The following is a 23,946-nucleotide window of genomic DNA, read 5'->3' on the forward strand; positions in this document are numbered from 1 at the left end:
AGGGGCAGGCAGCCTTCTGCGACAGGCTCTGAAGTGCCCAGGGGGCTCAGGGAAAGACGCCTGGATGGACAGACGCCCAGTGCTTCCAGACAGCCTCTAAGTGCCCCAATGGGACCTGCAAGGCAATCCCTTTCCACCCAGCAGCCAGGGTGGCTTAGAAGGGACTCGTCCCAGATCAGGTTGCTTTCCTGCTTCCACCCGGGTCGGGCGCTCCCTGTTGACTCAGGATAAAGTCACTGTGGCCTGCAAGGCCCGGAGAGACCTGCCACCTCTCCATCTGTGCCCCTCACCTTCCTCCTCTCCCACTCTGCTCCCCCACACTGGCTGCCTTTCTGTTCCCCCACACTGGCTGCCTTTCTGCTCCCCCACACTGGCTGCCTTTCTGTTCCCCCACACTGGCTGCCTTTCTGCTCCCCCACACTGGCTGCCTTTCTGCTCCCCCACACTGACTGCTGTTCTGCTCCCCCACACTGGCTGCCTTTCTGCTCCCCCACACTGGCTGCCTTTCTGCTCCCCCACACTGGCTGCTGTTCTGCTCCCCCACACTGGCTGCCTTTCTGCTCCCCCACACTGGCTGCCTTTCTGTTCCCCCACACTGGCTGCCTTTCTGCTCCCCCACACTGGCTGCCTTTCTGCTCCCCCACACTGGCTGCTGTTCTGCTCCCCCACACTGGCTGCCTTTCTGTTCCCCCACACTGGCTGCCTTTCTGCTCCCCCACGCTGGCTGCCTTTCTGCTCCCCCACACTGACTGCCGTTCTGCTCCCCAAAGATGCCAAGCTCTCAGCCTTCACTGCACTGGTCCCTCCACCTGGAACCCTGTCCCCTCTCCCTTCACCTGGCCAATGCCACTCCTCCTCCCAGTCACAGCAAAATGGTCCCACTTCCCCGGAAAGCCTTTACGAGTCTCCATCCAGAGCAGCCCCCTGGGTTTACACTTATGACACTGTACATGCTCTTCTGGGGGCGGATTTAGGACAATTGTGATGAAACAGCCACCTGCGACATTCTTCACTTAATGTGGGTGTCCCTCACCCCCCTCCACTGGCCTGTGGGCTCCCTGAGGGCAGGAGCTATGTCCCCAGGGCCTGACCCAGTCCTGGAATGTAAAATATGCTCAACAAATATTTATGAAATGATAAATGAAATATGAAACGTCACTGGCCCTCACGGAGAAAGCCTGGTAAGTTCAGGCCCACAGGGACTGCGTGCCTTCACCAAGGCTGCTGCCCTCGGGCCAGGCTGGAGGCCTCAGAGAGTCTAGTGTCACCTCTTGGCCACCGACACAGAGACTGAGTGAGTGAGGCGGCCTCGGCGGCTGTGGGAAGGCAGGAGCAGAGCAGAGCCCCACTGAGGAGCCTGGGAGAAGGGGTTCCCCAATAGGCTAGAGGCCCCTCTAAGCAACAAGCAGGGAATTTGGGGACCAGTAGCTAGTCCCTAGTCTCCTCACGGGGGTATTCAGTTAACTTGTTAACATATTCATCTATGTATAATTTCAACCAGGCTTTGGATTGTTGAGGAAGATAATGAGAGGATGTAACAGAGGAAAACCAATGGAGCTTAAGAAACTGGGTTGAGGCAAAAGTACGGAACGGAATGAGGTCAAGAACACTGTGCCACTGGCACGAGTTAAAAATACACGCACACCAACCAGCTGGCGGGTTTTGTAAGGATCCTAAGAACAGAAAGGGACACAGTAAAGCCATCAGAATGGTCCTTTGTGGGGAGCCGAAGAGGAAGAAAAGCGAATGAATGATGAATGAATGAATGAATAAGTAAACAGGAGAGGGGTTGTGCACGCAGCATTAAACTTGAACTGAGGGCATTAATGCAGCCTTCTGCTCCACGCGGTCTCTCCCGCTCAGATTAAAAAAAAAAAAAAAAGCAAAATAATAAGAGCAAATACTTTGGTGGCACTTCCTCTGTGGCAGGACATTTAATTTTTCCAACAGCTCTCTGAACCGGGGTCCCCATCCTGTGGGTGGGGAAACTGAGACGTGGGAGCCTGTTTCCACAGGAGTGTGGCTGCTCTGTGGGTCTGCTGCGGTGCGCGGTGGGTCTGTCACAGTGCGTGGTGGGTCTGTCGCCATGTGTCTGTTGCAGTGTGCGGTGGGTCTGTCGCAGTGTGCGGTGTGTCTGTCGCGGTGTGCGGTGTGTCTGTCACGGTGTGCGGTGGGTCTGTCACGGTGTGCGGTGGGTCTGTCGTGGTGTGTCTGTCGCGGTGTGCCGTGGGTCTGTCGCGGTGTGCGGTGGGTCTGTCGTGGTGTGTCTGTCGCGGTGTGCCGTGGGTCTGTCGTGGTGTGTCTGTCGCGGTGTGCGGTGGGTCTGTCGTGGTGTGTCTGTCGCGGTGTGCGGTGGGTCTGTCGTGGTGTGTCTGTCGCGGTGTGCCGTGGGTCTGTCGCAGTGTGCGGTGGGTCTGTCGCGGTGTGCGGTGTGTCTGTCGCGGTGTGCGGTGTGTCTGTCGCGGTGTGCGGTGTGTCTGTCGCGGTGTGCGGTGTGTCTCTCATGGTGTGCGTGGGTCTGTCACGGTGTGTGGTGGGTCTGTCGCAGTGTGTCTGTCGCGGTGTGCCGTGGGTCTGTCGCGGTGTGCCGTGGGTCTGTTGCAGTGTGCGGTGTGTCTGTCGCGGTGTGCGGTGTGTCTCTCATGGTGTTGGGTGTGTGGGTCGCGGTGTGCGGTGTGTCTCTCATGGTGTGCGGTGTGTCTGTCGCGGTGTGCGGTGTGTCTCTCATGGTGTGGGGTGTGTCTGTCACGGTGTGCGGTGTGTCTGTCGCGGTGTGCGGTGTGTCTCTCATGGTGTGGGGTGTGTCTGTCGCGGTGTGTGGTGTGTCTGTCGCGGTGTGCGGTGTGTCTCTCATGGTGTGGGGTGTGTCTGTCGCGGTGTGTGGTGTGTCTGTCGCGGTGTGCGGTGTGTCTGTTGCGTTGTGCGGTGTGTCTGTCGCGGTGTGCGGTGTGTCTCTCATGGTGTGGGGTGTGTCTGTCGCGGTGTGTGGTGTGTCTGTCGCGGTGTGCGGTGTGTCTGTCGCGGTGTGCGGTGTGTCTCTCATGGTGTTGGGTGTGTGGGTCGCGGTGTGCGGTGTGTCTCTCATGGTGTGGGGTGTGTCTGTCGCGGTGTGCGGTGTGTCTGTCGCGGTGTGCGGTGTGTCTCTCATGGTGTGGGGTGTGTCTGTCGCGGTGTGCGGTGTGTCTCTCATGGTGTGGGGTGTGTCTGTCGCGGTGTGTGGTGTGTCGGGGAGCCTGTCTCGGGCCCCAGTCTCCTCCTCTGAGACTGAGAGCTGCGTGTGTTTCCTGGGAGGACCAGGCTGCTTTAGGATCCAGCATGGGCTCTGCCCCGGAAGCCCCCAGTGAGTCTGCCCTGGTAGCGAGGTACCTTTTTTGGGTTGTTCTTCTCGACCACACCGTCCCGGTCTGCGTCCACATCCAGGGAGAGCTCTGGGGACAGACACACGGGTGAGTTGTTGAGCCTGCCAGGCAGGGTGGGGCAGGGACAGTGGCATCAGGGTGTAGCTCACCATTTGCCTGGTCCTTGGAAGGAGAGGGCCTTGCTGTGGTCATCTCCTCCAACCCCTGCCTCAATACCCCCTGCCTGCTGATGGCTTCGAGAGGTGCGGTCAGCTACGTCTGGATCTCCCACCAGTCAGCTATGGGTGGTGGGTGGGGTGGGCCTTACTGTACAGATCTGGGAGCCTTGGTTCGGAGAGGCCAGATCCTGCCCAGGGTCACCCAGTGGCATGAGCGGAACTGGGGCAGGCCCTGCGGTTGGTCTGATTTGAAGTTCTTATTTTGAAAACGGCCACAGGATTCCCGCACTGCCTTTCCCAGCGTGGCCAGGGCATGTGTGCACAGGTGTGTCTGAGCGTGTGCACCTCTCCCAGAATTCTCAGTGCAGTGGCCCAGATCCCACCTCCAGGGACTGAGGGCTTTAGTTTGGGCGGGAAACTGGGTCTCTGACCCCTCTCAATCTGAGTGTGCTCGAGAGGCCAGGCTGTCAGACAGAGGATCCAGGGAGGGGTCCCTGTTTCTCCTTTCTCTTGGGGAAGGGACCTTTGTGGGGGACAGGCTTCATGGAACCTGTGTGGGGCAGTGACATGAATTCAAGATGCAGCATCAGACAGTGCTGGGTTCGAACTCTGGTTCTCTGCTTATAAGCTGTGTGACTTTGGCCAGATTAAGCAGCCTCTCTGATCCCGTTTCTTTACCTGCAAAATGGGGCCCTTTCCAGCCAGAGGAGTTGCACTAATTGCAATAGTAGGCACCACGGACATTTTGAGGTGGACACTTCTGTGTGTGGGGGTTGTTCTGTGCACTGTGGGATGTTTGGTTGTCTCCCTGGCCTCTGCGTCCTGGGTGTCAGCAATATCCCCCAGCGTGACAACCAGAATGTCTTCAGATATTGCCGAATGTCCCCGCGAGGCAAAACGCACCAGAGACTAGTCGGGCGGGGCAGGGGAATTGTTGGGAAGGTGATGGGAGCATCACACGGAACGAGATGAGCCGGATCCAGGCCCGGGAACGGCCCCGAGGGCTCAGCCTCACGCTGGGCATGACTTGGACTGCGATGGGAGTTGGGTGGGAATGAATGAATTCCTGGTGAGTCCCCTTGGCAGGCGTGCCTCTCCCTGGACCGGGTGGGGCGGAGGGTCCTGGCTCAGGAAGGGTACTGATGTCAGCCCTCCTCGGGTGGCTCATCCCGAGTCTGGGGATTAAGTTCACGTCTTCCCTTTGCTCACAGTTCGATTCCCTCCCACCCTCGAACGGGGCTTTTCTGGGGCGAGAAGGAGGCCGCGGAGGGGCAGCTTTAACGGCACCTGATCCTTGGGAGAGGGGCCGTCCAGTGCCCCCACGTAGGCAGCCCTCCTGCCCGTTAGATACCGTAAGGCAGCTATCTTCCCTCCTGGCCCCATTCCCTCAGCAGGTCACGGGTGAGCATCTGGGTCCAGAGCCCTAGAGGTGGGCCACTGGGGCACAGGGCCTGCTCTCCAGGAGTCCCGTCCGATGGGATGCACAGCATTGTTCCCATTTTAGAGGTGAGCAAACCCAGACTCAGAGACGTCCCCTGTCAGAAATCTGGGAGGCTGGGGCAGGCTAAGGACTTTAGGGAGAAAGCGGGAAAGCCAGACCACCCGCTGCTGATAAAGAGGCTGCAGGCTCAGGTGGAGGAACCGTATTGATTTTGGCTCCCGGACCTTCAGGAACTTTCCAGCTGGACACGCCCCACGAACACTCCTCCCTGGGAACCGGCCACAGACCCGCCTCCGGAAGGAGTCGCTCTCTTTGCTTTTTAAGATAATAATCTCCCAGGTGTACAGTTCCCTCTGGCAGCGGCAGGCACTTCCCATGCACGCTCTCCCTTCTATCCCGCCCGTACAGATGAGGAAACCGAGGCACCAGCGGGGAAGTGACAGGAAGTCCCCAGAGAGTGCAGAGCCAGGAGTCCCGCTCGGGCCTCTGGATCCAGACCCCTGCCCTGGGCTGTTCCCTCCACGGATCCAGGCTGCCCACCGCCCTGGGCTGCTTCCCAAAGCCAAGGCCGCCGTCACACACCTGACCTGCTCCCCTGAAGGTCATGCCCAGAGGAGTTGGCTCCTGGGTGTGTCCCTGAGATCAGTGGCTCACAGAGATCCAGGATAAAGCACTTCATTGTGCTTTACTTCGTTAGGATTTCTTACATTGAAAAGTTTATGAGCCAAAACCGGTTTGGCTCAGTGGATGGAGCGTCGGCCTGCGGACTGAAAGGTCTCGGGTTCGATTCCGGTCAGGGGCACATAACTTGGTTGCGGGCACATCCCCAGTAGGAGGTGTGCAGGAGGCAGCTGATCAATGTTTCTCTCTCATCGATGTTTCTAACTCTCTATCCCTCTCCTTTCCTCTCTGTAAAAAATCAATAAAAATATATTTAAAAAAAAAGTTTATGAATATGTGGACATCACAGACAAGAAATCGAATAGTCCCGAATAGCTTCTAAGGAAACACAGCATTCCCCAGCAGGCCTGTCCCCTCACCTGCCTGAAGCAACCTCCAAACACTAAATAAGACGCTTATTGCTCTTTCTTGGTTTATGAAACTCGGGTAGGTTTCACTGGCTCCCCGTTATGCAACCCGGGCATTACGTAATTGGGCTTCTATGTCACCCACCCTCCAGCCGCCCACTGCACATTTTCTGTCTTATGACCCATGAGCCGTCTCCAAATTCAACTGAAATGGCCTTCTCGCCCCTCCTCCCTCCCTCGGGATCCCCTCCAAGCTATAAGCCATCCCTGGAGGACTTCTCCCCGCCAACCTTTCTCCCAGTGTCCAATTTAACGAGATTCCAATGGGATGATCCTCGTGGGGTTGGAGAGCTGGGCTGGCGTGACCTCTGCCCTCCTGGGATGGCTATGCCTTCCTGGGGAGGAGGGCGAGGACATCTGTGGGAGGGTCTTGGGGCTCTAGACATTCCCCAGAGGCTCCGAGTCCTACCTCAGCTCCTGGGAATAGCCCCAAGGTGTCAGGTGGCGCCTGGGGTGTGGGGCAGATTAACGGAAAATGCCAAATTGGCTTTTAGGCAGTCTGCCTGAGTGAGAATCTAGACACTGAAGCCTTAGCTCTGACATAGAGCCACAAGCATTTTGGGGGGCTGCCAGCCCCATGGACAGTGGCAGGGCGCCTGGCTTTCTTGCCCTAACGGGCAGCCTGGGGTGTGGTGGGGGAGGTCTCTGTCCCCCACAGCCATCCTAGGCGCTGGGAAGGGGGCGCAAGGGAGGAGGTCCTCAGGTGGATGCTAAAAATTGTCAAGGCTCATGTTGGTGTACTGCTCCCGTGCCAGGACCACAGCAAAGAGGGTGAGACTCTGACCTCTCTCCTCCCACCTCCACCTTCTCCCTTAAGAGGAGAGTTTTGCAAATCAGTCCTAACTGGAGTCTTGAAGGTCCTCAGGGATCAATGAACTTAAACCTCTCTTTTTTAAAGAAAACTTTCACCAGGGATATGTTCATTGATTTGAGAGAGAGAGAGAGAGAAACATCAATTGGTTGCCTCTCAGAGGACTAGGGATCAAACCCACAACTTAGGTATGTGCCCTGACCAGGAATCAAACCTTTAACCTTTTGGTGTATAGGACGATGCTCCAACCAACTGAGCCACACTGGCCAGGGCTCAAACCCCTCATTTTATAGCCTAAAACATGTGAGGTCTAGAGGAGGTGGGCAACTTGTCAAGGTCCCACAGCAAGTCCTTGGCAGGCCTGAGACCAAGACCTAGAACCTGACTTGGCCAAGGGCACTGTGGGTTTACACCCAAATTCCACGAGGAAGACTGAGGGCAGTAAGGTTTCCTCTTCAACTTCACCCAGGCAGAGGGAAGGGGTAGCCACGCCAAGAGGAAGGGGGAAGAGGAAAGAGAGCATTGCCTGAGCACCTACTCCATGCCAGGCTCTTTGCACACCCATCCCACTGAATCCTTGCAAGCAATGTGCAAGACTGCACTGCGAGCCCATTTTGCAGATGAGGAAACCGAGGCCCAGAGGGGCGATGGTCACAATGGACTGGAGGGGACAGAGCCAGTACTTAGACTTAGTTCTGTCTACTCTGGTCCAGAATTCTTTCTGCTCAGGACAGAACTGGGGTGAGCCAGACTCAGAGATGGCCTTGGGAGACAACCCCACCACTTGGGGTTGTTCCTGCCTCTGAGGTGCTGCCCCCGAGTGATTACTCAGGATGTGGGGCTCAAGCACCCCTGGGTAGATGCTCGAGAGAAGACAAGACCTGGAAAGGCAGAAAGACCAAATTCTCACCAGGGTCCCTGGTGGAACAGGAAACAGTTCGGGGAGGTGAGTTTTTCATAAAGCTTTATTTCTGCGATGCTAATGTCTCTTTTGTGCTGAGATTATGCCTGCCTAAATGTGATCATTGATGAACACCTAAATGTGATCATTGATGACAAATTATTAATGTCTTTTTTTGGGCCCAGCATCAAAGATGCCAGTCTTATTTATTTATTTTTGGTGTGTGGGGGTGGGGGTGGGCATTTTACTGGCCCGTGGGACCTAAATATCTGGACCTTGTGGTAGTTAAATAAGTAATAACTCAGTGCCCTGGCTGGGTTGGCTCAGTGGATAGAGCGTCGGCCTGCGAACTAAAGGGTCCCGGGTTCGATTCTGGTCAAGGGCACGTATCTCCGTTGCAGGCTCCATTCCTGGCCCTGGTCAGGGCGCGTGTGGGAGGCAACCAATCGGTGTGTCTCTCTCACATCGATGTTTCTCTCTCTCTGTCTCTCCCCCTCCCTTCCACTCTAAAAATTAATGGAAAAATATCCCTGGTAAAGAGTAACAACAACAACAAAAATAATTGCTCAGTGAAACAACAACCTCAGAATGTCAGAAGAACGAGCCTGGCCATGCACCCTGGGTGCGTTTAGTATCTTCCGGGGCGTCAGCACAAGCTTTGCCGTCTTTAGGGGCGAGGGGAAGTCCAGTCCTGCCCCCCGCACAATGCATTATTTGCCATCTATCCCGAGTCTGCCTTGCTTCGGTGAATGCTGCAGCCAGCCCCTGGGATCACCTCACTTCACAGGCCTCCGGCCGCTGCCCTTCCTGCTTTCGTCCTCAGGTGTCCATCTCTGTGGGATTAGGTTTCCTCGGGGCGGTCATCTGAGACAACCTGGGGGCTATGTGTGCATGCGAGGTCCACGCCCGTGCCAGGCCTCAGCTGCAGCTTGGCAAGCTCTAGTTTCCATCTCTCTAGGACCCTGAGGTTGTCCTGAGGACCCCACCCCAGGCTGGGCACCCCCTCGGTGTAGGAGGGACAGGGTGACTGGCACCCAAGCCCTTAGGGAATAAGCTGAGATGCAGAAGAGCCTATTTCGGCAGCTAAAGGCACAGGCTGGAGAAGGAGAGGCTGGCCTGGGAACTAGCTGTTTTTTTTTTTTTTGGGGGGGGGGGGTAGGGGGAGGTATAGGGGGAATTCCAAGATCCCCAGAGAATACGAGATAACGGAAAAGACTTGGCTCTCACAAACCACTTTCCAGGTGTGTGGCCTCAGGAAAGTTTTTGTTTGTTTTAGTTTTCAAGAGCCTTGGTTTTCTCATCTGTAAAATGGGGCCAACAGAAGTGTTTATCCTTGGAACAGTGGTAAGACTAGACTAAGATCATGACAGTAAGACATCAAGTATTAGAGCCTGGCACACTGTAGGTGCTTAATAAATGTCAGGTGTTTCTCCTCCTCCTCTGCCACAAAGCCCCCAGCATGGTCCTGAACACAGAGTAGGTGTTCAATAAATGGAAGACACCAGTATCATTCTTTAAGTACTCAGCACGTAGTCAACACTCAATAGCTGGCAGTCCTCTCCTCCCGCCCCCCTGTTCCCCCCCCGCCCTCCCGTAGCAACTGTCAATGTTAAACTAAGGCTGGATGGGCAAATCATCCTATGAAATATAGTCACCTTCTATGTTTAAAAAATTTAAAAATACATTTAATGAACATCCTAACTGCAGAAGAGTTGAATCACGGAAGGTTCAGAAGACCACACCACTGGGCCTTGCTGAGCCAGGCTGGGCTCCACCCAGGACAGGGGATTGCTGTGCAACGGGAAAAACCTGGGAGGGAGTAATCCTGAGTTCTGAACTCACCTGCCACCGAGTTGCTGTGTGACTATGAATGAGTCCCCTAACCTCTCTGGGCCTCACTGCCCTCATGAGTTAAATGAAGGTCTCGAACGAGGTGAGTTAAGGACCCAGGCTGCACCTCTGGGTCCAGGGAGGGTAAAGGAGTAGCTAGATGGTCAAGGACTGTGGGCAGGCCATCACCCTCACTATAAGAGGCAAGTTCTTCTCCAGGCTGCAGGGGAGAAGGGGGAGGAACAGGCTTCTCTTCCCCGTGATCCAGAGAGCCTGGGACGGGGACCCTGACATTGGGGTGAGTTGCTGGCAGACAGGGCACACCTCCTCCCTAGTAGAACACCCCCCACCCTAGTAGAGAAGGTCCTGCATTATTCAGAGGAAGCTCTGCGTGCCAGGCCTGCAGCACTGAAAACAGCCCACGTGCCGCTGAGAAGGGCGGCATGCCAGGCCCTGGGATGAGGCACCCAGGCCAGAGCCTTGCCAACTCACCGATAGCTGTAAGGAAGAGCCCAGCCTGGTCGATGGGGCTGTTTCCCTCCTGCTCATAGTAGCTGACAGTGATCTTGGTAGGGAGGGCGTGCAGTGGGAGGGAGAGAAGAGCAGAGATCACTTATCACAGGCAGGAAATTCTACAGTGACCACCTTCCCTGCCTTTTACCTCACAGCCCGTCAAGCCAGCTTTTTCCAAACATCTGAACCCTCTCCTCCAGGAAGCACTCCTGGGTTGGTGGGCTGCTTGCCCCAGATTATCAAACTAGATAGGGGATTCCCATCCTCTCAGAGTGCATCCAGGGTGCTGACTGCCCACCTGTGCCCCCTGGTATATCCTGCTGCCTGCGGGGTCCCCACATCTGCAACCCAGGGGCAGGGCTGAGGCTGTTTCCCTTGTATAAGGCCCAGCCCCATCACTGCCATGGGGCACATGAAGTTCATCATTAGAGAACCCAGTGAGGAGAGTCTGGTCTTGGCTTTACCACCTGGGCAAACCACTTGGTGGCATGGGCACCCAGCAGCCCATTTCATACATGATCAAAACCAGGACACCTGTGGCGGTAACTCCCAATGGTTCTAATATGCCATCATTCAGCAGCCCGCACTTTTAACCTTCCATGAAGCCATTATTCCCTGGTCAACACGGAGCTGTCTCCCACAGTAGCCACTAGCCGCAGGTGGCTACTGAGCATTCGAAACGTGGCAAGTCCGGATTGAGATGTGCTGTACGTGTGAAACTCTCACCAGATCTAGACTTGGTATGAAAGAAGAGTGTAAGCTACCTCATTAATGTTTTCTATGTTGGTACCATGCCGAAATGGTAATACTTTGGTATATGTAGTTAAGTAAGATATATTATTAAAATTAAGTCCACCTGTTTCTTTTTCTCCTTTAATGTGGCTCCTAGGAAATGGACACATGTGGCTTGCATGCTGTGTCTATGGCACAGCTCTGGCCTAGCCTGTCTCGATTCCAGCGCGGCCCCTGGCTCCCTTGACCCGTGGGGTGGACTTCCCCAGCCGTGGTACCTTGTCGCTGCTGGCCTCGGTGCTGGCCTGGCTCATGCTGAGCCGAAGCGTGGTGCTGGGCGAGAGAGGCCAGCGCTGCTTGCCGTTGGTGGCCACCTCCTCGGCCTGCCCGTCACACACCACCTCCACCCGCACGTGCTCCGAGCGCTTCAGGCTGAAGGTCTGGGCCCCCGCTGGGGCTGCGCTGTAGGGAGAGAGGAAAGCAGGTTAGGTGGATCCCTGGGGCAGGTGGGACAAGGAGATTCAGGAGGAGACTCCTGGAGGCTGCAGGGACCCTCCGAGGCTGTCTGGCCTGGGGGACTCCAAAGGACCCAGCTATACTGCCATCACCTGTGGTGAAGAAGGCACTTGTTAAAGTACAGATTCCCAGGCCAATCTTGTACCTACTGAGTCAGAATGTTCGAGGGTGTGGGGCCTGGGAATCTGAATGCTCAGCAAGCTTCCTGATGCTTCTGATGGGCAGCCAGCTGTGGGGGCTCTGTGGTGCCGTAGGGGTGGATGACTGAGGCCAAGGCGAGGAATGAATTCGCTTCCAAGGCAGCAGTAAGCCTGGACCCTGTCTCCCACCCCCCAACTGGTATGTGAGCTGGAGGCCAGGAGAACTCAGATGAAGGTAAGGAGGCGGTCATCCAAGTGCTGGGTTTGCACAGGGACGGAGCCTGGAACGTGGGTCCTACAGGGGCAAAAGTGAGCTGGCTCTGTCACAGAGATCCCTCCTTCCCGCCACAGCTTCCACAGCTCGGAGTCCCCTCCTCTGAGTCATTCCTTGGGGTTCCAGAGTGGTTTTCTATGGAGAGGGAAATACTTGGAATTTCTTGAAAAGCCATGAAGGTTTCAGGGCAGGAAATGAAGAGGTTTGGTCCAGTTGCCATGGACTGAATGTTTGTGTCCCCCCAAATTCACATATCGAAGCCCTAACCCCCAATGCGATTGTATTTGAAGATAGGACGTTTAGAACATACTTAAGGGTAAATGAAGTCAGGAGAGTGGGGTTCTTCTTATAAGGATTGGTTGCCTTTTAAGAGGACGAGAGATTTCTCCTCGCCCATGAGGAGGGCCATGTTAGCACACAGTGAGAAGGCGGCTGGCTGCAAGCCAGGAAGAGAGTCCTCACCAGAACCTGAGCATGCTGGCACCCTGATCTCAGACTTCCAGCCCCAGAACTGTGAGAATATAAATTTCTGCATTTAGGCCACCCAGCCATGTTATTTTGTTACAGCAGCTCAAGCTGCCTAAGACACTAGCTTAAGGGGAGGTAACAGGAAGGACAAAGAGGCTAGGCAAGAACGGTACCTAAGGCTGATGGTTTTGCTAAATCCAGTTTATGGCCTGAAGGTTCCCAAAGGTCAAAGAGGGCTCAGAGGGATTTAGGTGGGATTCTCATGGGATTTGGGACTAAGATGTAGGGACACGTGTCTGCCTCAAGGGCATATCTGCTATTTTGAGGGCCTGGTGCTCCTGGGTACCAGAATAGTTCTCCACGATGGGCTGGGCATTAGAATCATCAGGCGTGCTGTTGAAATCCTCAGGGTTTATTTTAAGGCTACAGACTTATGGATCCCATCCCCGGAGAGTCTGGCTGGCAGGACTGAGGTGTGGCTGGGCGGCTGAAGGTGTGAACAGTGGCCAGGGTTGAATGAGGTTTAGACCAATGGTTCTTTGAAGTTCAGCAGCAGCAGCAGCAGCAGCAGCAGCACTGACTGCTGGACCCCTCCTCCGAGTTTCGGATTCAGTAGGTCTGGGGTGGGGCCTGAGAATGTGCACTTCCACCGTGTTTTCAAGAGCTGCTGGGGCTGCTGGCCCAGAGGCTAGAGTTTGGGAACCCCTGGTCTAGATGTTCAGCAGTGCCGTCTGGTGGGTAGAGCCCTGGGTGGCCACTGTGGTGAGTGTGAATCTGCAGAGGCCACCACACAGGGTCTCCGTGACCCGGGCCCCAGACGACAGGGGCTCCTGGCAAAGGCCACGGGTCATGGCCACTGGCAGGAGAGAGTGGTCAAGGACCCGGCAGCTCATCCTCATCGCTGGGAAAGGAGCCGCCAAGGCCACTCAAATTCGTGTCCATCTACCCTCTAAATCGCCAGCCTATCGTGGGAACACTGGGCTGAGCTGAGGCTGGACGCCTGTGGGCCATGGCCTGCTGCCCTCCGTCCGTATCAGCATTAGGAGAAGCCGAGTCTAAGCAAAAAGCCTGGATTGGGGACACGTGCACAGAAGATGTGGGTTTGAGCCCAATTTGCCACTGGCTTGCTAAGGGGGCTGTGAGTGTGGGGCTGAGCAGGACGGAGGTGAGCCTTTCAGAAGCACCAGGAAGCACTTCCCAAAGGGAGGTGTGGGTACACGTGTAAGATGCTTTCATGCGGCATGCGGATGAGCATTTAAAAAGATGTATGTATTTATTAAATGTGTTATCTTTTTAAGGCAATTGCTGAAGGCTTGCTACGTATGGCAATGATATAAGATCTCCATTTAAAATAAAGTTAGAAGAAAACTGTGAGTTAATTTACAGAACACTGTTAACAGCACTATAGGTGAAATATGGTTTTGGTAAAAAATCACAAGAGCTTGGGCAATTGTGGGCTCCGTCCTGGGAAATATTCCTCGAGTGTAAGTCCCTGCTGTGACCACCAACTTCCTGGGTGGCCTGGAGCAAGGCGCTTCTCCGCTCTCTGTTTCATCAAGTGCTAATTGAGTGAATGGGACCAGGTCCGGGGCTAAGGCTAAGGTCCTAGGTTCTGAAAAGCTGGGATTCTCTCTGCTGGATCCCCACTTCAACTAGAGCCACTGTTATTCCACCTGGTTTTATATATTGGGTTTCTGCATACAATTCTATTTAGGAAAAAAATGCTTTATAAACTCGCAGGGCAGGATGTTGGTTTAGGACCCAGACTGGCAATAGTTAGTGCTGTAAGTGATGCTTCCTGCTGCCTTCTTTCCTCCCGGCCAGGGAGACGCTGGAGGAGGCCCAGAGGCTCAGGGGGTTAACGCCTGGCCCACGCGAAAGCTCCAGGGCCCCACACCCTCCTACTACCCAGCACCAGCCCTGCTTGGAGCTGAGCAAATAGCTATTCTTGGAGCAGCTCTGGCAGAAGCAACAAAGGCGCCCATTGTCTCAGGCGGATCCTGTTGGCTGCCGCCCTTCCCAGAAGAACCTCTCAGAATCCCCCACAGAAACCCGAGAGCCAGGGGCAGTGGGCGCCTCTGCTACCCCTGGAGGCTGCAGGGAGGTGCCCAGGATGAGAGTGGGGGTGTTGGAGGTGGCTGTGAGCTCCTGCTTATGGGATAGCAGCAAAGACAAAGATGGTGTGGACAGAGGACAGGCTGCCAGGTCCTGGGACCACATCTCCTCTGCCCACCACGGTATCCCAGCACATGGCCATACTCACTATAGACTTTGGGAATAAAGGAATGAATGAAGCCACCCTTCTTGGCTTCCCAAACTCTGTAAATGGAGTGACTAAAAGGAAAAAAAAAAGATACCAGGTCACTCGCCTGCTTGAAATTATGCAGTGGCTCCCCAGTGCCGACCCATACATACAATAAAATCCAAACTCTTTAGCCTGGATTCACTCAGTGGCATTTCACCACGACGTCTCAGCTCGACTCTCCAGACTCATTTTCTGCAACTTCTTCCAACCTCTCAGCTGCCTGCACTGTTCCATCTCCATCTCACCGTGTACTTTGCCTATGCTGTTCCTTCTACCTGCAATACTTTCCCCTGAATTCTCTGCCTGGCAACTGTCCATCCCTACCTGAAGACACAATTTAGTTGATTTGTCCCCATGTTTATTTTCCCCTGTGGCTGTTAGCTCCTTGGAGATAGGGGCTGTCTTTCTTTTCGTTTCAGCATCTGGCCCAGTGTAGGCATGCAGTTAATAGAAATATTTGCTGCAGGAAGGGCTGGAAGAGGAGGGCTTACTTATGCCATTAGTCATTTGTTCCACATGTGTTTAGTGAGCACTTATTATGTGCGAGGTACGAGATGCTGGGAGCAGATTGACAAAAAACATTTCCTAGACCCATGGAGCATATATTCTAGGAGAGTGGTTGGCAAACTGCGGCTCGCGAGCCACATGCGGCTCTTTGGCCCCTTGAGTGTGGCTCTTCCACAAAATACCACATGCGGGCGTGCACGTACAGTGCGATTGAAACTTCGTGGCCCATGCGCAGAAGTCAGTTTTCGGCCTGGGCGAGTCTATTTTGAAGAAGTGGTTCTAACGCCGAGCCCACACTCAAGGGGCCAAAGAGCCACATATGGTTCGTGAGCCGCGGTTTGCCGACCACTGTTCTAGTGGAAGAGAAATAGTTTCAATGAATCACACAATTAATTGTGTATTTATAGTTGTGGTAGTTGCTATAAAGGAGACATGTGGTATGCCTGAGGCCCTGACCGGAGAGTCAAGGAAGGGTTCCTGGAGGAAGTGGCATTTGAGCTAAGATCTACACTTTCCCCTCTGAAGGACAGACAAGAATGAATAGACCAGTGTTTCTTCATCTGAGCATGTGTCAGCAAGATATAGCTTGGTGGCCAACCCCAGAGCTTCTGATGTAGCTGGGTTGGGCTGGGGCCTGAGCAACTGTATTTCTTCCTTCCTCCAATTTCATTGAGGAACACTGGACAAATATAATTGTATGTATTTGAAGTGTCCGATGTGATGATTTGATACACACATACACCGTGAATGAGAACAGGCGTTTCTCACAAGCTCCCGGGAGACGCTGATGCTGCTGGTCTGGGGGCCACAGCTTGAGAACCACTGAATCGGACAGAGCGAGGAGAGGAAGGAGGGCAGAGATTTCCAAGCAGCCAGGACAGGAGGGTGAGGGTCTGAGGCGGACGTGTGCCCAGCGCGTGGGAGAAGTTGGAAGGAGGTCTGTGAGTTTGGAGTTTGTGAGCCGGGGGAGGGGTGTAGTGGGAGGAGAGGGCCAGGTCATGGCGAGGAGCATGAACGCTTTAAAGCAGGGGTGGCAATTGTTTCTGCGCTGTGGGCAGATGACCCAGGGTGCAGGGTGGGGTGGATTTCAGGAGAGCAATACCGGGAAGAGGGAAACAGCGAGAAGGCGACTGCAGCTGTCCAGGTGAGCGATGGTGGTGGTCTGGGACCAGGTGGTGGCCATGGAAATGGAGATAAATGGCTGGCTGGCTGGTGTCAAAGGATCTTTGAGCAAGGCTGGAAAGCAGTGTCAGACGTAGAAGAGGGATGCTCACTGAGCCCAACCCCAGGGAATTCTGGGCTTTCTGACTTAACATCTGCCTAGCTTCACAGCTGCCGGGAGCTACCCAGTCTCGGTAGCTTCACCCAGTCAGTGGTCAGGGTCACCAGTGTGGCCTTGCAGGCGGGGGAGAGCTCACTCAGCCCCAGGCGTGAGCACGGCATGCCTGCTCCTTGCTGGCGTCTGGCTGTCAGCTTGTCCACCTGCCCCGAGCCTCATTAACACCAACTGGGCTCAGCTGCACAGTGACCCCAGCTCCTGGCAGCCTGAGCATGACATCCTGTCCTAAGGCCTTTGCAGGAGTCTAAGCTGAGGGGGTTGTGGGTGCCAGCCTGGCATGCAACCCCAGGTGAGCCCCCTCAAGGTGAGGGGCTGGGGAGGGAGGCAAGGCCTCCGTACTGGCAAGGTGGTGGCTGGATTTGAGGTGGGTGGCTGCTTCTAGACAGGGATTGGCGGAGGCAACCCTGATGTCTGCCTTCAGCCAGCCTCCCTCTCTGCTTGGTAACCTCAACAGCCTCTCTCTAGGCCAGGGGTCCTCAAACTTTTTAAACAGGGGGCCAGTTCACTGTCCCTCAGACTGTTGGAGGGCCGGACTATAGTTAAAAAAAAAAACTATGAAAAAATTCCTATGTGCACTGCAGGCCCAGGACGAGTGGGCTGCTAAGCAGGACAGGCAGCGGCACCTGGCGGGCCAGATAAATGTCCTCGGCGGGCCGCATGTGGCCCGCGGGCCGTAGTTTGAGGACCCCTGCTCTAGGCACTGGTGCCTCCTGCTGCCCCGGGTCCTCTCAGGGAAGAAACAATGTACTCCATGGTCACTGTCTCCCCAGACACCTTTGATGACTCCCCACTGCCTACAGAACAAAGTCCATTGCCTGAGCCTGGCATTCAAAACCCTGGTCTGAGCTTACTGACTCTCCAGCTTTATCTTCCAGGCCACTTGAACTCTGCCCTTTCAGCCCCGATGTGTCCCATGTTTCCTGCTGGGTACCTCCGCGTCTGCATAGCATGTCCTAGTCACACTGTGAACATCTGTCCCTTCTTCATCTTGGTTGCCACCTCTTCCAGGAAGACTTCCCTGATCCATCAGTCAGGACTCATCTTTCTCTCCCTTTGCTGGTGCCTCAAACAACACTTAACAAATGTTCAGCATTTCTCTCTCATGAGCATTATGAACTCTTGGAGGCCATATCTCATTATTATTTGATTTAATAATATATAATGAACCCAATACTAACTCATGATAACTACTTATGAGTATTTATTGGGTTCCAGGCACTGTTCCAGCCCCTTGGCCCACATGATATCAGGCCATCCTTTCGATAACCCCATGAAGCCTGTATTAATGTCATCCCATTTTACAGATGAGCATGTTGAGGCCCACAGAGGGCAAACCCTTGACCTAAGTCTCAGGGCCAGTAATAACAGAAGGTGAGGTCAGCTCTAGGCCTGGCTGCTCCCTTCCTGAGAGAGGGTCTGTAGGTGACAGTCCTTTCTAAAGGTCCTCCAGGAAGGGACATCTGGTGGGGAGTGGGGTGAGTGGCAAGCCTGGCTCAGGAGAGGGTCAAATGAGAAGCTCTTCAGAGCCTCTAGAGCCCCCTACTTATTTCTCATGTGGGTGTCAGAGGCCCAGAAAGGGGACAGCAAAGGCTGGCTTCTGCCCTGGGCTCTTGGGTTAATGACTGAGGCTTGGACCAGTCAAAATTCCTGGGCATAGGGTCTGGCATGGCTGGGCAGGAGAGAGCTGCCTCTGAAAACTGGCCTCCCCCAAAGTTTAGCAGGTGTGCTGTCCAGCTGGGGGGTGGGCACTGGGGTGAGTCCCTGCTACTGTGCTCCCATCATGACTCAGGGCCCTGTGGGCAGGAAGGAAAGGCTCTCGGGGACCCCAGCTGTGCAGGAGGCTGTGGGCTCGACCCTCAGGCCTGGTCCTCCTTGGAACCTCACCACTCTCTGAGAATTAGCTTGAAACCTGAGCCCGGAGCAGCTCCTGGCAGGGCCTCCTGTTTAGGGTTGAGGGCTCTGGGTGCTGTTGTGATTTATGGGGCCGCCTGACTTGGCCTGATTCCTCCGCCCATCATTCTCTCAGGAGCAGGTGCTGCTCTGGCCAAGGTCGGCCACATGCCCCAACCTTCCACTGGCCCACCCAACGGTGCCTGTCCCTTGAGGCGGGGGTGAAGAGCTCAGCCCAATGACAAGCCAGTCCACACACATCACAGGCTGCATATCATTCATTCATTCATTCATTCATTCAACTAAGAAGCCCTTCACTGACTTTGGGGCTGGAGGGGCACGGGAACCAGCAAGGCAGTGAGCATGGAGGGGGTCACACCTAAAGCACAAGTCCCCACAGGCAGCCAGGTGGCAGCGCCGTCAGGGGCCTGGGTCTGTGCTGCCACCATTTGCCAGCTGTGTCCACTCCTTACCTCAGTTTCGCTGACTGTAAAGGGGGGCAATGATAGCACCTACCTCCTTAAGTTGTCATGACGTTTAAACACATGTAAATTATTAAATATGAACAAGATGACTATGCAAGGTGCTGAGAAGGCTGCCTGGTTCAAAAGAGGCGCTAACTAAATGTCAGCTGGGAATGGCCAGTAAATAATAAGATCTGCCAAGAAAAAAACCACAGTAGTGAGGTACAGAGTGCCTGGGGCTCGGGGAAGAGCACCATGACATGTTGGTGGAGGTGACATTTGAGCTGAGACTTGATGGGTGAATGTCAGGCTTGTAGAGGTCTGGGGGATGGTGCTCCAGGCAGCGGGAACAGCACCTGCAGGGCCCTGCGGTGGGAGTGAGCTTGCACTCCAGGGCTGACAGCGTCCCTAAGCCAATGTGGCCGGAGTGGAGTTTGTGCTGGAGAGTTGGCAGGAGAAAAATCAGTGAGGCAGGGCCTGGCACTCTGTGGGGAGGGGAGACCACGACACCCCAGGTCCCCATCGCTTCAGACCGGATTGCGCACCCTCCCTGGCCTTTGTCCGCCCTCTGTCTCTTGGTTGGTGTGTTTAGAGAGGATACTTTCTAAACACACCAACCAAGAGACAGAGGAAGGAAGTCTGGGAGCGAGTCGAGGGAGCGAGGCGGGGATGGGAGACATATCGCACTCTTCCCAGCGTTTTACTGTGCCAACATCTAGGAACTTCTGCCCTGGTACCCTCTTTCCATCTTCTGCCAGAGAGTGAGGGGCAAGGCCCTGCTGAGAAAAGTGACTGGTCAGCCTGTGCCTTGGGGTTTCCTGGGGAAGGGGGCAGGGATCACCTCCTACCTCCTACCTCCTGGGCTCATCCTGAGGTCAAATGTAACCAGGAGACTGCTCTGCAGGGGCAAGAGACAACTGTTAACATCTACTGTGCCCTGGAGCTCCTGCAGGGTCAGGGTACAGACCCTGGCCTCTCCCCACCAGGGATTGGGGGGTAGCTGCCCAGTCGGGAACCCTGAGCCTGCGCTGTTCAGTACAGTGGCCACCAGCGACAGGTGGCTATGGAGCATCCGAGATGCGGTTACCGCACTGAGACGTGACGTAATGTGATGTGATGTAAGAAGCCGAGGGAAGGACGGGAGGAGCTGTTTCCCCGGTGGATTGTGGGTCAGTGGGAGAGCCGGGCGGTGTGTGACCCGCTGTCAATTTACTCCAAGGCTGCCCTTTCTCCACTCTCTCCAGGCTCCACGGGTGTCCCTGGCTCCAGCTCAGGAAAGCATCACTCACCAGAGATGGGAAACCAACCTGGGACACCACTCCCTTCGGGCCCCCTCTCCCGCTTCAAGTCATAATCAGAGGGGACCCAGGCCAGTCCCAGTGAAGAAGCGACGGCCAGGGAAAGAGACCATGGGGGGGGGAATGTGTTTGTCCATACACGGCCAGACTGAGATAGTGCATGTGAGAGCAGGGGAAGGAAACGGCAAGTATCTTCAACAACTATCTCAACGTACATCTCCACAAAAAGAATCCCACTTCCCTCTTTCTGTGCATGTGCTCAGAGCTTGCGGAGTCTAGCACTCGGAATGTGGCTGGGTCAGGGCATCGGTCCCCAAAGGGGCCAGTTTTGCTGGGAGAGGGTGGGTGGGTCGTAGGGCCTGCTGGGGATGAGGAAGGCGAGGGCCCAGCTGTGTGTGCATCTCAGGGCCCTTGGGAAAGGGTGTGGGAGCTAAGGCCTGTTCCCTTAGGTCTGTGGCTCAGAAGGAGTGAGGAGTCAGGATACCAGTCCCTAAGTAACTGGGCTCAGGGTCCACCAGGCCTTGTCCTTTGGTGTCTCTTTGGAGACCCTGGGGGGCATCATATGGGGATTTGAGTCAGGACCTTGGTCTGGGTCAGGGAGGACGCAGTTGGAAGGGGAGGGTGGAAAGCAGGTGGGTGAGTCTCTGGAGGCAGAGGGGTCATGGCCCAGGTGGAGGGTTGAAGAGACACTGGCTGAGAGGGTCATCCAGTTCAACCTGCTAGTTTTAGGGTCACACAGGATAGAGTGGAGGCTGAGTATGAGTTCAGACGGAACTGGGTCTGAGTCCTAAGTGAGGTTGGGCAAATGGCTTCATTTCTTTGAGCCTCACTCTCCTCATCTCCAAAATTGGTTGATCCCAGCAGGACCTCCAGGTCTATGGTGAGGAAGGTAGCAGATAATGCATTTGGTTCATAAGAGCTTACTCATATAATCTGCTGTTATTAATACTGACAGGAGCTCTTACCACTACAGAAATAGGAGTAACAATAGTAGCCTCCTTAGTTCCAGAAGGGGCTTCCTTTCTGATCGTCACAACTGGGGGACTGCTACTGGCATCTCGGGGTCAGACGCCAGGGATGCTGCCACACACCCTACGATGCACAGGACAGTCCCTGCAACAACGAATTCTCTGGCCCACAATGCGATAGCGCCAAGGTTGAGAAACCCGGGAGGCCTGTGCTGCTCAACAGGGTGGCCACCAGCGACAGGTGGCCATGAAGCATCTGAGATGCGGTTACCGCACCGGGATGTGATGTACGTATAAAGTACACACTGAATCCCAAAGACTTAATATGAAAAAGAGGTTGCAAACGACCTAATACATAATTGTTATATTGATTACGAATTGAAATGCTAATACTTCTGCACATATTGGGTTAAATAAAATGTATTACTAACATTAATTTCACCTATTTATTTTAACCTTCAAAACGTGGCTACTGGAAAATGGAAAATGACCCAAGGTTCTGTTCGTGGCTGGTACTCTCCTGCTGCTGGGCAGTGCTGGTCTCGACTGCACCTCTCTCGGCGGGGGGTGGAGGGTCCTAGTGAAGTGTGGGTGGGAGGTGTGGGTCATTGTGGCCGTGACTGATTTCTTGAGAAAGGACAAAGATGTGTCCACACCTCCCACACTCTCTCCCCCCAATTAGGCTGGGCCCCCCTTCTTTGCTCCCTACCCCCCACTTGAGGTTCCCTGCCAGCCTTCCAGGCTGCATCCAGGGCATAAACAGGCGGGTATGGTGACAGCAGAGGCTTAGAGACTTGAGCATCCTGGCTCCCGGCCGGCTCCCTGGCAGTGCCCAGTTCAGGATGGGGGGTGGGAAAAGAGGAGCTCTCCCAGGCCACTGCGGACTGGGCTGCACACCACTGCTGTGTTGTGACCCTCAGAAAGCTCCCTGAGAGTTACATGTGGGACAACTGAGGCCAGGGCAGCCGAGTGGGGAGGGTTCCTGGTCTGCAGTGAGCGGGCCCTTCGCCTCAGAAGGAGCCTGGGGCTCGATGGTGTCCTCGTGGCCAGTGCCTGCTGAGGTGGCAGGAGACTGGCTGGGCAGTGTTGCCAGGGCCCTGAAGGGTCAGAGAGACTGGGCTGGGCAGGGTGTGTGGGAAGACACAGGGATGGGGTTTGGTGGGGGCCTGGGAGAGGCAGGGCGCTCCAGGTGACAGTGATTTGGGAGCAATAAGCCACCTGGGCACCTGCCGCTCAGCTGAAGGCACAGAGATGTTAGGGGACCCACCCCAGAGATATCAGCACGGGGTCCCACCTCAGCCCTGCCTGCCCCCTGCTCTCAGCACAGAGCCCTTCCCCCAGGCAACGGGGAACATTTCGAATTCTTGGAATAGAGGCTACATGATCCTTGGACTTCCCAGTGTTTCATTTGCATCAGTCACACCCTCACAAGGCCCATCTCACACACCTTAGGGAGATGGATTGTTCGACTTGGCTGCTTCCTGAGGGTTGGGGTGGGCCCTGACCTCAATTCCCCCACCCCTCTTTCGGCTGTCTCAGAAATCCTGCACCCCACCACGTTCATGGACAGAAGGGTGGGGGAACAGGTCCCGAATAGGGACATTCTTCTGACAAAGACCCCACCTCCGCACCCTCAAGGGAAGGCATTTGGGGACATGGAGCCCACAGCCAGTGCCCGAGGACAGCAGCCCCCACAGGGTGAAATCGGAGCCTGAGCACCCCCAGGGCCAGAGTCCGCCCCAGGGCAGCTCCCAGCAAATCCCAGAGGAAGCTCAGCTGAGCTGGGAGTGGGTGAGGGGCTGGGCTGAGGTGGAAGGTGAGGGGCTGAAGGAAAAGGGGGGCATAAGAGAGAAGGGCAGTTCTGAGGGGAGAGTGGGGAAGTGAAAGGGGAGAGGAAGGCGGGAAAGCTGAGGGGGTGCTGAGGTCGCCCTGGGTGCTGGAGAGGGCCGAAGACTGGGGTGCAGAGGAGGGGGCCTGGGAAAGAGGCAGTGAGGGCGCTGGGGCTGTGCTGGGGTGTCTAGGAGGGCCTCAGGATTTCGGGGAGGCTGATACAAGGTTTGGGGCTGTCAGGTTTCTGGGTGAGGTTCTTAGATTTTCTGGGCGCGGGATGAAGGGCAACTCAGGCTGGAGCAAGGCTGTCGGTCCCGAGTCCCGGGAGGGTATCGGGATATCTGGGGCCGAGCTCTCCCGCGGAGCCCGGGTCCGAGGTGGTCGGGCAGACGCGGGACCTGCTCACCTATAGACGTCGGTCCAGAGGTACGTGCCCAGCACGTACACGGCCTCCACGCGGCTCCCATACTGCAGCCGCACCGTCCGCTCGCGAATCATCTTCCCCGCAATGCCGGCCCCGTGCGGGTGCTCGCTGATCCGCCGCCTGAAGCACCTGGCACAGGTGAGCCGCTGCAGCCGCCGGCGCGGGCCGCTGCTCCGCGCACCCTTATTCGGCCGCCGGGGGGCGGGGCGTGGGCGGGGCGGTCTGCTGGCTCCTCTCCGTTGGGCTGAGGGCCCGTCAGTCAACCATGACCACGCCCTCAACTCCTCGGCGTCCCCCTTGCGGTAGCGAGGAGATCAGCGGAGACCAATTTTCTCCTTTCGGTGGCTGACTTGGTCATTCATTCAGCACACTTTCAGTGGGCTCCCAGCTGCTGGGCGCCAGGATGCGGGCTCAGTGCCTCCTTCGGGCGCCCCAGCCTTGCGGGGTAGATAACACGAATGCGGAGCTGCCACAGGGGCGAGGACAGAAGGTGGTGGGAGCCCAGAGGAGTGGGGGCTCTAACCTGGCCTGGGGTCCGGGACCAGAGCCTTTGTAAAGGAGGCCTTTGCAAAGTAGGGAAGGGAAGAGAGGGAGCTGTCTGAGCAGAGGCAGGAAGTCAGATACAGCATGACACCTCCTCCACCCCCCAACAATCAGATCGGGGAGAATGGGGAGTGGGACCCCAGCAGC

General features: G+C 55.6%; 1 protein-coding gene across 2 annotated transcripts in view; it reads right to left on the bottom strand.

Annotated features, from left to right (window-relative positions):
- Positions 1-23,439, bottom strand: part of PADI2 (peptidyl arginine deiminase 2) — a 48,984-nt gene extending 25,545 nt beyond the window's left edge. For both annotated transcript variants that reach the window (XM_080657730.1, XM_080657731.1), the window contains exons 1-4: positions 23,239-23,439; positions 11,112-11,295; positions 10,081-10,153; positions 3,367-3,428 (exon numbers count right to left, since the gene is read on the bottom strand). In XM_080657730.1, the coding sequence (XP_080513856.1) occupies positions 3,367-3,428; positions 10,081-10,153; positions 11,112-11,295; positions 23,239-23,330 (411 nt within the window). In that variant the 5' untranslated portion in view covers positions 23,331-23,439. The remainder of the gene's footprint in view (positions 1-3,366; positions 3,429-10,080; positions 10,154-11,111; positions 11,296-23,238) is intronic.
- Positions 23,440-23,946: the final 507 nt, after the last annotated feature.

The sequence above is a fragment of the Plecotus auritus genome (assembly GCF_963455305.1).
Source record: "Plecotus auritus genome assembly, chromosome: 2".
In the NCBI taxonomy this organism is placed as follows: Eukaryota; Metazoa; Chordata; class Mammalia; order Chiroptera; family Vespertilionidae; genus Plecotus; species Plecotus auritus.